We start from the raw sequence: 15,120 nt of genomic DNA on the forward strand, positions 1-15,120 counted from the left end.
TTTTCATTTGTTTTTCTTGTGATTATTTAAATGTAGTTTATCTCTTATGATAAAAATATTAAGTCACCTTTTATTTTGCGTAATTTTGCCATAGTGCTGAAACCTTGTTGTCTTATTGGGTTAAAATTCTGTTCTTGTGAAAGATTGAGATAATTTCAGAATTACATTTTGGTTTGTGAGAGGGAGTCAACCTGTTGATTCCATTCACTGACTTGTAGCGGCTAGTACCAATCCATTACACTCCTCTCTACACTAGATAACTGCGCCCTTGAATCCAGCTTCATTGCTTTCTGGTGGAGAATGACTGGATTCAGGGGGGGGGGAGAGATGATGGGACAGGGGCATCATTTATTACAAACTCTGTGTATAATAATGATGATGATGATGAATGCCTGTATAGAGTTAATATTACAGGAGACAGCAGGGTTCTCACATGATGGGGTATGTATTCTGCATGACACCAAGTAGTCAAAAGAACAAACTCTCTACCTGCTTGCCCAGGGCAAAAAGGTAATGAGTTGGCTGCACTAACTGGAACTTACAGACTTGTCTGGGGTAAAATCGCTAACAGACTTATCTGGAAGACTTTTCTCACCTCTTCAGGCAGACCAATAAAAGATGCAGAGAACTGGAGCACTCATGGAGGGGCTGCTAATGTCAGAGGAGGTGGGAATTGTCAGAATTAGGGTCCATACTAAGACTGGTACCTTAGAAGCCAAAAATAATGAGTTGGCTGACACCACTACAGAGGCAGTCGCCGCACTGCCAGTGATATCTGTCAGAGACGTGGAGGTGAGCGTGGGAAAAAAAACCTTCACAACAGGCAGATGTTGCTGTAAAAAGAATCTTGGAGGATGTTAAGGGACAGAGGAGGAAAGACGGCATATGAGGGACTTCTGCAAAAGTCTGCCTGCCTAGAACTCTGCTTCCCAATCATAGTCCAAGTAATACATGGTAAAACACATTTGTCTAAAGTTGCCATGTTGCAAGTCATGGACAAATCCTGGATAGCCCCTGGTATTTCCACTACCGCAGTAGCTTTTCTTCAAGCCTGTATGACCTATGCTTCATACAATCCAGGGAGGGCTATACCAGCCCCCTGAAAGTATACCCAAAGCCACTCTGTCTGCTCTAGAGAGTCCAGGTAGATTACATAAGCTTGACCCCTTGTTCAGGTTATGTGTTTTGTCTTGGTGTATGTTGATCCCTTTAGGCTGACCTGAGGCCTACCCCATGGGGAGGATGTATTATAGTTATAACATTTAGTATGAGAATCTGTCCTCATATGTGCAGTTCTTGTGAAAGTATCTGAAACTAACATGTGGGCAAGTGTTGTCTTTCCTCCCAGACCGGACAGCATTGAAGGAACCCACACGCTACAGCCTGGAGACTACGTGTATGTAAAGAAACATACCGGGAAGTCCCTCGAGCCCCGATTTGAAGGACCATATCAAGTTCTCTTGACTACAGCAACATCAGTCAAGCTGCAAGGAAAAGCCAGCTGGATTCATGCATCACACTGCAAAAGGACGGTATCTGACCATGACAACATGACAACTGTCTAATATGTTACATCACAACCTTACATGATGAGCTAGAAAAGCATCTAGATAACAAATTCTTGAAACACCACTTAATGTTGGCAAAAAATCTCACAGTGACAGATTGCTGGATATGCACACATGCTCCTACATCTGCCCAGAGTAGGCCTTATTTGGCTATCCCTGTGCCACCACATGAGATGTTCCAGGGGAATTGCTTCGACACATTAGCAAGCAACAAGCCACGGTATACAAAAAATTGGAACACTTCAGTGGGGATTCCAATAGTGGGGTGGATTGGGCAACCCTGGTGGCAGGGAAACTGTCACGATTCGGCTTCCAGGTAGTGGATCCTCTGTGTCAGCGAGGGATTGGCGTGGACCGTGCTAGTGGACCGGTTCTAAGAGGCTACTGGTAATCACCAGAGCCCGCCGCAAAGCGGGATGGACTTGCTGCGGCAGTAGCAACCAGGTCGTATCCACTAGCAACGGCTCTACCTCGCTGACTGCTGAGAAGGCGTGGGACAGAAGGACTAGGCAGAGGCAAGGTCAGACGTAGCAGAAGGTCGGGGGCAGGCGGCAAGGTTCGTAGTCAGGATGGGTAGCAGAAGTTCAGGTACACAGGCTTTGGACACACTAAACGCTTTCACTGGCACAAGGCAACAAGATCCGGCAAGGGAGTGCATGGGAGGAGGTCAGATAAAGGCAGGGAGCAGGTGGAAGCCAATTAAGCTAATTGGGCCAGGCACCAATCATTGGTGCACTGGCCCTTTAAGTCTCAGAGAGCTGGCGCGCGCGCGCCCTAGAGAGCGGAGCCGCGCGCGCCAGCACATGACAGCAGGGGACCGGGATGGGTAAGTGACCTGGGATGCGATTCGCGAGCGGGTGCGTCCCGCTGTGCGAATCGCATCCCCAACGGCCAAGACAGTGCAGCGCTCCCGGTCAGCGGGACTGACCGGGGCGCTGCAGGGAGAAAGACGCCGTGAGCGCTCCGGGGAGGAGCGGGGACCCGGAGCGCTAGGCGTAACAGAAACCTGAGCAGTTATGGACAGGGACCACAGCAGATACTGACCTTTAAGGGGGGCTCCTGGGTAGCACGTGAAGTCACACAAATACTAGACCTAGGACGAATACCCACACAGGGGATAAAGGTCAGTTTTAGCAGAACATCTGTAAGTACTGATACATTTAAGCCTAGTCAAATAGAGAGGTGCTTACATGACAAAAACTGGCTGAATAATACACTTTTTCCTCAAGGTACCGGAGAAGAGTGTCATAACATGATAGGACATCAAAGATGTAATGAATCCTCATATTACCAGCCCTATGACCCGACATGTAATAACCCAGATATTGGTTACTGTGGTACATTGGGACAGAAACCTGGATGGTGCTACATGACTAACGCCTCAAGACTGGTTGACATAGTTAACAAACTGATAAATCAACATTCCTCATATTGGGAACTCCCAAGAGACACATATTGGGTATGTGGAAGAGGGGCCTACAAGTGGTTGCCAGTAGGGGTAAATGGCACATGTACCCTAGCAAGACTCACTCCCTCGACTTTTGTGATACCCAACAAAGACGTTGACATGAGAGCAGTCCCAAGACACATGCTATACCAGAGAGCAGCTGACAACAAGGAAAGAGAGAATGGAAGACCACACGTAGTTCAGATGGGAACAGCCAATAAACTCTTCAGCACTCTCTTTGTATACGCCATGATGATGCTGTTACGCCTAGCGCTCCGGGTCCCCGCTCCTCCCCGGAGCGCTCACGGCGTCTTTCTCCCTGCAGCTCCCCGGTCAGTCCCGCTGACCGGGAGCGCTGCACTGTCATGGCCGTTGGGGACGCGATTCGCACAGCGGGACGCGCCCGCTCGCGAATCGCGTCCCAGGTCACTTACCCGTTCCCGTCCCCTGCTGTCATGTGCTGGCGCACGCGGCTCCACTCTCTAGGGCGCGCGCGCGCCAGCTCCCTGAGACTTAAAGGGCCAGTGCACCAATGATTGGTGCCTGGCCCAATTTGCTTAATTGGCTTCCACCTGGTCCCTGACTATATCTAACCTCCTCCCATGCACTCCCTTGCCGGATCTTGTTGCCCTTGTGCCTAGTGAAAGCGTTTTGTGTGTCTAAAGCCTGTGTACCAGAACTTCTGTTATCACCCTGACTACGAACCTTGCCGCCTGCCCCCGACCTTCTGCTACGTCCGACCTTGCTTCTGTCTACTCCCTTGTACCTCGCCTATCATCAGCAGTCAGAGAGGTGAGCCGTTGCTAGTGGATACGACCTGGTCACTACCGCCGCAGCAAGACCATCCCGCTTTGCGGCGGGCTCTGGTGAAAACCAGTAGTGACTTAGAACCGGTCCACTAGCGCGGTCCTCGCCAATCCCTCTCTGGCACAGAGGATCCACTACCTGCCAGCCGGCATCGTGACAGTAGATCCGGCCATGGATCCCGCTGAGGTTCCCCTGCATTCCATCTCTGATCTCACCACGGTGGTCGCCCAGCAATCCCGACAGATCGCCCATCTAACCCACCAGCTGTCGGAAATGTCCACCATTGTGCACCAACTTCAGTCGCAACTGCAGCAGCAATCATCTCCTCCGCCAGCTCCTGCACCCCTTCCGCAGCGAGTGGCCACTCCTAGCCTCCGCCTGTCCTTGCCGGACAAATTTAATGGGGACTCTAAGTTTTGCCGTGGCTTTCTTTCGCAATGTTCCCTGCACATGGAGATGATGTCGGACCAGTTTCCTACTGAAAGGTCTAAGGTGGATTTCGTAGTCAGCCTTCTGTCTGGAAAAGCTCTGTCATGGGCCACACCGCTCTGGGACCGCAATGACCCCGTCACTGCCTCTGTACACTCCTTCTCGGAAATTCGAAGTGTCTTTGAGGAACCTGCCCGAGCCTCTTCTGCTGAGACTGCCCTGCTGAACCTGGTCCAGGGTAATTCCTCCGTTGGCGAGTACGCCATACAATTCCGTACTCTTGCTTCTGAACTTTCCTGGAATAATGAGGCCCTCTGCGCGACCTTTAAAAAAGGCCTATCCAGCAACATTAAAGATGTTCTGGCCGCACGAGAAACTCCTGCTAATCTACATGAACTCATTCATCTAGCCACTCGCATTGACATGCGTTTTTCTGAGAGACATCAAGAGCTCCGCCAGGAAAAAGACTTAGATCTCTGGACACCTCTCCCACAGTCTCCACTGCAATCTGCGCCTAGGCCTCCCGCCGAGGAAGCCATGCAAGTGGATCGGTCTCGCCTGACCCTGGAAGAGAGGAATCGCCGTAAGGAAGAGAATCTTTGTCTGTACTGTGCCAGTACCGAACATTTTTTGGTGGATTGCCCTATCCGTCCTCCACGTCTGGGAAACGCACGCTCGCACCCAGCTCTCGTGGGTGTGGCGTCTCTTGATGCTAAGTCGGCTTCTCCACGTCTCACGGTGCCTGTTCGGATTTCTACTTCAGCCAGCTCTTCCCTCTCAGCCGTGGCCTGCCTGGACTCTGGTGCTTCTGGGAATTTTATTCGGGAGTCCTTGGTGAATAAATTCCGCATTCCGGTGACCCGTCTTGTCAAGCCACTCCACATTTCCGCGGTCAACGGAGCCAGGTTGGATTGCACCGTGCGTTACCGCACGGAGCCCCTCCTAATGTGCATCGGACCTCATCACGAGAAAATTTAATTTTTTGTCCTTCCCAATTGCACTTCCGAAGTTCTCCTTGGACTACCCTGGCTTCTACACCATTCCCCAACCCTGGACTGGTCCACTGGGGGGATCAAGAGTTGGGGTCCCTCTTGTTCCAAGGACTGCCTTAAACCAGTTCCCAGTACTCCCTGCCGTGACCCTGTGGTTCCTCCTGTATCCGGTCCCCCTAAAGTCGTTAGGGACTCTGCCTGCCACAGAAAATGCCTCTCCCCCCCTCCCAGTCCCTTCAGGCAAGCCTCTGTGTCCCCTCATGGCTCCCGTCCTTGTGTCTCCCTACCCCGTGCCAAGCTTCACCCTCTGCCCTCCCTCCCCATTCCTACTCCTGCTGTACTGCCTGCCATTGAGGAAACCATCCATTCCTTCCCAGTGTCCTCATCCCAGGGGAGGCAGTCACCGGACAAAAAAAAGGGGAGACCTAAGGGGGGGCGTACTGTTACGCCTAGCGCTCCGGGTCCCCGCTCCTCCCCGGAGCGCTCACGGCGTCTTTCTCCCTGCAGCTCCCCGGTCAGTCCCGCTGACCGGGAGCGCTGCACTGTCATGGCCGTTGGGGACGCGATTCGCACAGCGGGACGCGCCCGCTCGCGAATCGCGTCCCAGGTCACTTACCCGTTCCCGTCCCCTGCTGTCATGTGCTGGCGCGCGCGGCTCCGCTCTCTAGGGCGCGCGCGCGCCAGCTCCCTGAGACTTAAAGGGCCAGTGCACCAATGATTGGTGCCTGGCCCAATTTGCTTAATTGGCTTCCACCTGGTCCCTGACTATATCTAACCTCCTCCCATGCACTCCCTTGCCGGATCTTGTTGCCCTTGTGCCTAGTGAAAGCGTTTTGTGTGTCTAAAGCCTGTGTACCAGAACTTCTGTTATCACCCTGACTACGAACCTTGCCGCCTGCCCTGACCTTCTGCTACGTCCGACCTTGCTTCTGTCTACTCCCTTGTACCTCGCCTATCATCAGCAGTCAGAGAGGTGAGCCGTTGCTAGTGGATACGACCTGGTCACTACCGCCGCAGCAAGACCATCCCGCTTTGCGGCGGGCTCTGGTGAAAACCAGTAGTGACTTAGAACCGGTCCACTAGCGCGGTCCTCGCCAATCCCTCTCTGGCACAGAGGATCCACTACCTGCCAGCCGGCATCGTGACAGATGCAAATGTGGGACAAATTAGTTGAGGCCACTGACTACCTTGACGACCAAATATATGACATTCTGGAAATCACTAACACCTCTGTGTCTGTACAACTAACCAGCACACAATAGTTCTTGATTACCTCACAGCTGCTCAAGGGGGAATGTGCCAGATTATAGGCCCCACTTGCTGTCATTACATAGACACCACAAGTACCATCCAGATGCACCACCAACTTGAGAACGTACAAAAACTAAGGGAACAGTCCGCTAAAGACAATGACCAAAATAAAGATAAATGGTGGGGGAATACTTTCTCCATAATGAACCCAGTCACCTGGTTGAAAGGTATTGGGGGATGGGTAGGAGGTGCCATACATTTTATATTACAAGTTGCAGTAGTTATTCTTTTATCTTATTTAGTTATTAAGCTTTTGATGATATGCATAAGTCGCTGTAAATATAGAATCGGTAAATACTGAGTATTGTTTACTTCAAATGAATGGGTTAATATAAACATTTTATGCTGTTTTCCCAGGATGTAGAAGGAATAATGATCGGCATTTGTTTCCAGGTTCTCATGTCTCCTCTCTTTTTCGTTTGTTTTTAGATTGACATCACACCTGAAACACTCTTCCTGGTGAGGATGCCGGTCCATTACTCAGGGGACGGAGCCAATTTAAGAAGACTTGGTTCCCTCAGACAACTCGCGGTCTGGGATAGTACCTGAGGAAAGACCTGCTATACACCTGACCTGGAGGACCCAGTTCTTTCAGATGATGATGTCAAAGGGGGAAATGATAGGTCCGAGCCAGAGGAGAATAAATTTTTATTCTTTATAGACTTCATCTCCATTCTATATAAGACTTTAATTTTGACTTGTGTCCTTCTTCTGAACTTTGACTAAAGAGACACTCAGTGATTTATATATTCAAGATCCTGGAGAGAATGCTGAGCAAGAGACTTCTTATCTTTTCCTTCACATCTGTAGCAGAAGACAATTTAGGGGAACCTTCAACCAACAAACGTATTTTGTTTTTTTACTAAGTCTAATGATTAGTCTAATGTAGAGATTTATTGCTTCCTTCTTCCTTTCATTGTTAAAATCTACTACGCAAGTCCAATTGAATATCATGTATATAAGCAATACACTGAGAAAGAGAAGTCAGTCCAGCTTCTGCTTCAGTTCAGTTACAACCTGTGTGTGTTGTATCTTTATTGGGAAGCACTATTGGGTATCCACCGGCAGAAGACGACTCAACCATTGGGGTTGAACCTAACAGTGTACACATACAGCTCAGCTACATGCGCATTACACATATACAGCTCTACTGTGTACACATACAGCTCAGCTACATGTACATTACACATATACAGCTCTACTGTGTACACATACAGCTCAGGTACATGTACATTACACATATACAGCTCTACTGTGTACACATACAGCTCAGCTACATGTACATTACACATATACAGCTCTACTGTGTACACATACAGCTCAGCTACATGCACATTACACATATACAGCTCTACTGTGTACACATACAGCTCAGCTACATGTACATTACACATATACAGCTCTACTGTGTACACATACAGCTCAGCTACATGTACATTACACATATACAGCTCTACTGTGTACACATACAGCTCAGCTACATGTACATTACACATATACAGCTCTACTGTGTACACATACAGCTCAGCTACATGCGCATTACACATATACAGCTCTACTGTGTACACATACAGCTCAGCTACATGTACATTACCCATCCAGAGGACACCATACAAACTCATTGCAGATGTCGTCCTTGGTTGGATTTGAACCCACGACCTCGGCGCTGTAAGGCAAGAGCACTAACCACTCAGCCATCTTGCCGTATAGAAGTCGGCACCCACCAAACATCTGGGATTAGTGGTTTCCCCTGATCTCACAGTCAGCGCTTCATTCTCTGCCCGGGACATGACATCATCACAGTCATCATCGCTATTACCTGGATTACACTGGAGAACTGCTCACTAGCGCCACCATACGGGTGCCAGCCGGTAAGGTAGTTATATCCAAGTGCTCAGGACTCTACCTAATAGTCTGCACATACAATGGGCTCAGGGTCACTTATTCACAGTCCTGGCTACCAGAAAGAGTAAAGACTCCTCTCGCCAAACTCTGTCTGGACACCGGACACTTTCCCTGCGCTTGCCTTATAGACTCTGAGTATCAGCTGCTACAAGCAGCCGTGACTCACCGCTTATGGCAGACATCAGACATTGCACAGTCATCACACCGACTGTGTGTGCGGGGGCCAGTGGGGGCGCCATGTCTCTATCACGGCAGCCAGGTAAGTGGGACTGTGCATTGTCCATCTCTGTACACAGGCCCCTGTCTCCTCCTCTCACCCAGATCAATGTCTCTGCCCCTCAGGGGACTATCAGGCCTCCTGCCACATATTAGATTGGAGAACACTAAGATGGGTCCTACTTGTGGTTGTGTTAGGTGCGGCCAATCCTACCAGCGAAGCCCAAACGGATAACATGTAGATGTCATTCCAAAGGGCTGGACCCCGGGATTTTGTAAACTCTGCCCCTCCCCCCCAACCTGTTGGGTTCCAAAAGCAATAATAATGTTGGTAGGAATTAGGGTGTGAATCCTAAGCTTAATAAGGTAGGTACCCAATGAGAGTGCGGCTCAGTTTGCCCACAAGGGATGTGACGTTGTTTGTCCACCAGCAAAGAGGCTCTGTGGCTCCTAGATGACTGTCCACATCTCACCTACCGTCCTCTACTATAACAGCCGCTCTATTTATGGGCCCATGGGGGGGGGGGGGAGACCTTGTACTTGGGGAGAGGTGTATATGACAAGTGACTGGAAAAGGACCTGACAAGAGAACGACCTCCTCCGCCCGCCCCTCCTCCGCCCTCTCACAGACTAAACATCTTCCTTCTTTTATAAAACGGGACAGAAAGGGGGCGGTTACGTCACCTGTGGCAGCTCATTTGCATATTGCACTGGCCCAGCACTCTGATTGGCTGATGCTTTTGACAGTTAATGCAGCCTGCTATGTGCTTGGTGCATATGTGAGACAGGGAAAGTAGTGTACACAGAGAGCGCCCCCTATGGATACCAACTGATGAAGGGAATCCAGTCTGATGGTAACCAAGGCTCATTTATAATCCTGTCCTGTCCCCTTTATGTTGTAATAACTGCGGGAACGTTAAATTATCAAAGGGAATCTGAGATTGGTTTTTCATGACACGTTGTACTTAAAGGGGTTATCCAGGAAAAACTTTTGTTATATATCAACTGGCTCCAGAAAATTAAACAGATTTGTAAATTACTTCTATTAAAAAATCTTAATCCTTTCAGTACTTATGAGCTGCTGAAGTTGAGTTATTTTCTGTCTAAGTGCTCTCTGATGACACGTGTCTCGGGAACCGCCCAGTTTAGAAGCAAATCCCCATAGGAAACCTTCTACTCCGTGCAGTTCCTGAGACAAGCAGAGGTGTCAGCAGAGAGCACTGTGTCCAGACAGAAAACAACTCAACTTCAGCAGCTGATAATAATTGAAAGGATTAAGATTTTTTAATAGAAGTAATTTACAAATCAGTTCAACTTTCTGGATCCAGTTGATATAAAAAAAAGTTTTTTCCTGGAATATCCCTTTAATGTTAGTGGTAAATTTTGGTCCATACATTCTGCATTTTAGTGTGAAAAACACCAAAAATTTCATGAAAAATTTAAAATCTAGCATTTTTTTTTGAATTTCAGATTCTCTCTTTGTAAAGTAGATCGCCGCCCCCGCCGCTGATCACCACCGCACACCCGCGGCGCTGTGATCGTGACTGGACGCGATTGTACGTCAATTTGCGGGAACGCACAGAAAAAAATGGACGTCCTATTAAGTCCATTTGTGGGAAGGGGTTAAGGAGCGATGATCGCTCTAGAATGTGTTATCTTAGTGTTCCCTTTATTGTTTTGTACTTTATAGGAGCTAAAATATAAGGTAGAGAAATAAATGTATTTAATCCGGGATAACATAGTAATCTTTAGGATGTCCTAACAGGGGGGTGTGAGCACTACACCATGTGACTTCAGGGTAGAGAAGGCTTTACTGAGCATGCTCAGTAAAACCAATGTCCCTTACAATAACGGACATTTCCGGATGTATTTGGTAACGTCCGTCAGCCATAGACCTCAATGTTAAAATATAACGGATGTTAATTTATCCGTCTCTTGAAACGGAAAAATAATGAGTGGAAGTCCCGTCACATGTTCCGTCACCACTAAATTCCGTTAGTTATAACGAACTATTACAGGTCATAACGGATCATAGAAAAATACCATAGACTTTAATGGGATTTTGTAACAGACGTAGAACATCCTTTTTTTTACATTCTCTAAAGGAATTTCAAACAGATTTATAAAACGGAGTAATTTTGTAGTGTGAAAAGGGCCAAACAGTAATAATCATATTGCCACAATAAAACAATGACAAATATAAACACTTTATAAAGAGAACAAGAAAGACGACAAAAAAAAGAAGAAATAGATAGGAAAATAAATACAAAATCCCGACATCTCGCCTAAAACGTAACTAACAATTATTTATAGGGGTACTCCGCTGCTAGACATCTAATCCTCTATCCAAAGTATAGAAGATAAGAGGTCTGATTGTGGGGGTCCTGCTGCTGTTCTAAACATACGCCGGGTCCGTGCAGCAGTGGTGGTGACCTCAGGCCACGCCCCCTCTATTCATCTCTATAGACATAAATGGAGGGGATGTGGCATGACATCACTAGGGGGCGTGGCTATGACATCACTACCACGGCCACCGGCTCCCAGCGTCCTGAACAAAATTCAAGAACGCTTGAGCACAGAAATACCCCTTTACCTAAACAATTATTTAATAGGAACCTGTCTTCAGATTTTACCATATAGAACAAGCGGCAAATATTATTAACGGCTTCTGATTTAGAAAAATGTATTTTATAACCTGATAAAAAAATTACGTAAATAGACGTCAAGACGGGAAACGCTGGTCTAGGGTTTGTGATAAATAAAAGTATCTGCAGCGTCTTATGTTCAGAAGAGACGATCTTCAAGGGAGACGCGCGGATCCTGTCTGATGCCTTGAATTAAAGTCTCTATAATCATAATGAGAAGGGGGCGGGGACAACACTGACGCGTTACATTCCCTATATACAACCTCAGGGACAATATTACATTTATTATAAGTCCAGTGTGCGGAGATGATTATAAGAATAATAAATCATATAAGAAAGAAAACTTTTATTAACAATTGGTAACAAGTCTGGAGATGCAGTATATGATATACCGTATATACTCGAGTATAAGCCGAGTTTTTCAGCACGATTTTTCGTGCTGAAAACACCCCCCTCGGCTTATACTCGAGTGAACTCCCCACCCGCAGTGGTCTTCAACCTGCGGACCTCCAGAGGTTTCAAAACTACAACTCCCAGCAAGCCCGGCCAGCCATCAGCTGTCCGGGCTTGCTTGGAGTTGTAGTTTTGAAACCTCCGGAGGTCCGCAGGTTGAAGACCACTGCGGCCTTCGACATCATCCAGCCCCCTTTCACCCCCTTTAGTTCTGTACAGTACTCACCTCCGCTCGGCGCTGGTCCGGTCCTGCAGGACTGTCCGGTGAGGAGGTGGTCCGGTGGGATAGTGGTTCCGGGCTGCCATCTTCACCGGGGAGGCCTCTTCTAAGCGCTTCGGGCCCGGCCCCAGAATAGTCACGTTGCCTTGACAACGACGCAGAGGTACGTTCATTACCAACGTACTTCTGCGTCATCGTCAAGGCAACGCCTCTATTCTGGGCCCGAAGCGTGGAGAAGAGGCGCCCCCGGTGAAGATAGCAGCCCGGAACCACTATCCCACCGGACCACCTCCTCACCGGACAGTCCTGCAGGACCGGACCAGCGCCGAGAGGAGGCAAGTACTGTACAGAACTAAAGGGGGTGAGAGGGGGCTGGATGATGTCGAAGGCTGCAGTGGTCTTCAACCTGCGGACCTCCGGAGGTTTCAAAACTCCAGAGGTTTCAAAACCTCTGGAGGTCCGCAGGTTGAAGACCACTGAGGGCGGATGATGACAAGAGGATGATGAAGGGGGGGTATGGGATGATGAAGGGGGGTGGGGATGATGACAAGGGGATGATGAAGGGGGGGGTGTGGGATGATGACAAGGGGATGATGAAGGGGGATGGGGATGATGACAAGGGGATGATGAAGGGGGGGGTGTGGGATGATGACAAGGGGATGATGAAGGGGGGGGGTGTGGGATGATGACAAGGGGATGATGATGAGGGTCTGGATGATGACAGGCGGTGATGATGATGAGGATGTAAATGACGGGGGTCTGGATGATGACAGGGGGGGGATGATGTATTTCCCACCCTAGGCTTATACTCGAGTCAATAACTTTTCCTGGGATTTTGGGTTGAAATTAGGGGTCTCGGCTTATACTCGGGTCGGCTTATACTCGAGTATATACGGTATGTATAAATGTCAGATATCCTATGTACTTGGATAATATATAGATGTGTTATCTGCATCATTTATTACTCTGAATTGTCTTCTCTCCTGTGTGAGTTATTAGATGATATTTAAGTGTTGATTTCGCAGTAAAACATTTCCCACATTCTACACATGAAAATGGCTTCTCTCCTGTGTGAGTTCTTTTATGTGGAACAAGATGTGATTGAACACTAAAACATTTCCCACATTCTGAACATGAATATGGCTTCTCCCCTGTGTGAGTTCTTTGATGTACAACAAGGTCTGATTTCTGAGTAAAACATTTCCCACATACTGAACATGAAAATGGCTTCTCTCCTGTGTGAATTCTTTGATGTTGAACAAGACCTGATTTAAAAGTAAAACATTTCCCACATTCTGAGCATGAATATGGTTTCTTTCCTGTTTGAACTCGATGTCCAACACCCCTTCTGTGGCTTTTATTTTGCTGAACATCCTGTGATGACTGAGAAGACAGGACCTGTATATAAGGATGAGATGACAGATCTTGGCTGTGAAGGGCTGAGGGTGTATCTGGGATAATGGAATGTTCTTCATATGTATCTTGTGTGATATCATCATCTGCTTTATAATCTGAAGATATAAGATTCTCCTCTGATCTCCTGCTACAAGAATCTGCAGAGAATAACACAGATTTTAATAACTTTAAAGGAGTATTCACATCTTAAAGACCCTATGTAATGTTGTAGTACATGTAAAAACATAGTTGTGCAAATAGTTATAATTACTTTCCTTGAAGCCTTTGAAGGAAACCTCTCCTGCTCTGGACAGTTCCTGACATGGACAGAGGTGTCAGCAGAGAGCACTGTGGTCAGACTGAAAAAACTACACGTCTTTCTGTGGAGCATACAGCAGCTGATAAGTCCTATTCATTTACTTTAATAGAAGTAATTTACAAATCTGTTTCATTTTCTGGCGCCAATTGATTTAAAAAAAAAAAAAAAAATAATAATAATTGTTTTCCACTGGAGTTCCCCTTTAATTACCAAGACCCATTTTCAAATGTCTCTCTATGTTGTATTACCTTTGGGCGCTTTTACTGACTGAAGCGACTCTGATATTGTTTTTACGTGACGTATTGTAGTTTATAGTGGAAAATTAGTTCTCTAGGATTGTGGGGATAAAAAGGTGAAATTATTAAACTTAAAAATCAACAAAAAAATTATGATGTATTGTGGTTAGATATTAACAGAACTATAATGGGACATTAATATAGATAGAATGGGATAGATAAAAAAAAGGAATGACAGAAAAATTAAAAAATAAATAAATTAAACATGAAAAAAGTTTAAAAAAATGTATAAAATAAAAAAAAATCTGGTAAAATTAAAAAAAAAAAGGAAATAGAAAAAAAATGTAATTAGTTGAAACATTAAATAAAATGTAAAAAATATAAAATTTTAGGAATAACTTTTTAATTAATAAAAATACAGTAAATAAAATAGAAAATAGTAGAGCTAGTAGTGCGTCTTACCATCTTGCCGCACACACTTAGGGCTCATTCACACGAGCTGATTTATATGCACGGTTCTTGCTTCGTGTTAGAAAGGGGGATGGGCTCTTCAATGGGGCTTGCGGCGAGTTTTCCGCATCGGAAATTCCACAGCCGAAAATCTCCTGGGGATAGCCCGCCCCCTTTATAACAAGTAGCGGGAAACCTGCAAATAAATCCTCTTGTGTGAACGAGCCCTTAGTGTGATCCCCATTAGTAACAGACGCACATACTCGCCATTTCCCTACGTTTTCCTCTTCTTACAATTGCTCTGAGCTGTTGTGTTTTCCAGAGCTCAAATTCACCACGTTTTATGCAGAAACTTTACTAAATTTGTAGATTTCATGTGAAAATATATATTTTTCCCTGATGGCCACGTCCCCTTTGTAGGGTTTTCTGAGTAAAGTGGAGAGTTAGTCGGTTTTTGGATTTTTTTTGTTGGAAATTCTGGCACAACACACATGCGTTACAATAAACCCTACAAAATCTACTCGGAAAAGCCTTAAAGGGGTACTCCGGTGAAAAACTTTTTTTCTTAAATCAACTGGTGCCAGAAAGTTAAACAGATTTGTAAATTACTTCTATTAAAAAATCTTAATCCTTCCTGTACTTATTAGCTGCTGAATACTACAGTGGAAATTCTTTTCTTTTTGAAACACAGAGCTCTCTGCTGACATCACGAGCACAGTGCTCTCTG

At 46.6% G+C, this 15,120-nt stretch overlaps 1 protein-coding gene across 1 annotated transcript in view; it reads right to left on the reverse strand.

The window, feature by feature from the left end:
- The window catches only part of LOC130298298 (gastrula zinc finger protein XlCGF57.1-like), a 55,815-nt gene extending 41,382 nt beyond the window's left edge, over positions 1–14,433 (reverse strand). The window contains exons 1-2 of the mRNA XM_056551229.1: positions 14,406–14,433; positions 12,995–13,594 (exon numbers count right to left, since the gene is read on the reverse strand). Of these exons, the coding sequence (XP_056407204.1) occupies positions 12,995–13,594; positions 14,406–14,433 (628 nt within the window). The remainder of the gene's footprint in view (positions 1–12,994; positions 13,595–14,405) is intronic.
- Positions 14,434–15,120: the final 687 nt, after the last annotated feature.

Source organism: Hyla sarda, assembly GCF_029499605.1.
Source record: "Hyla sarda isolate aHylSar1 chromosome 1 unlocalized genomic scaffold, aHylSar1.hap1 SUPER_1_unloc_9, whole genome shotgun sequence".
NCBI classification, from domain to species: domain Eukaryota; kingdom Metazoa; phylum Chordata; class Amphibia; order Anura; family Hylidae; genus Hyla; species Hyla sarda.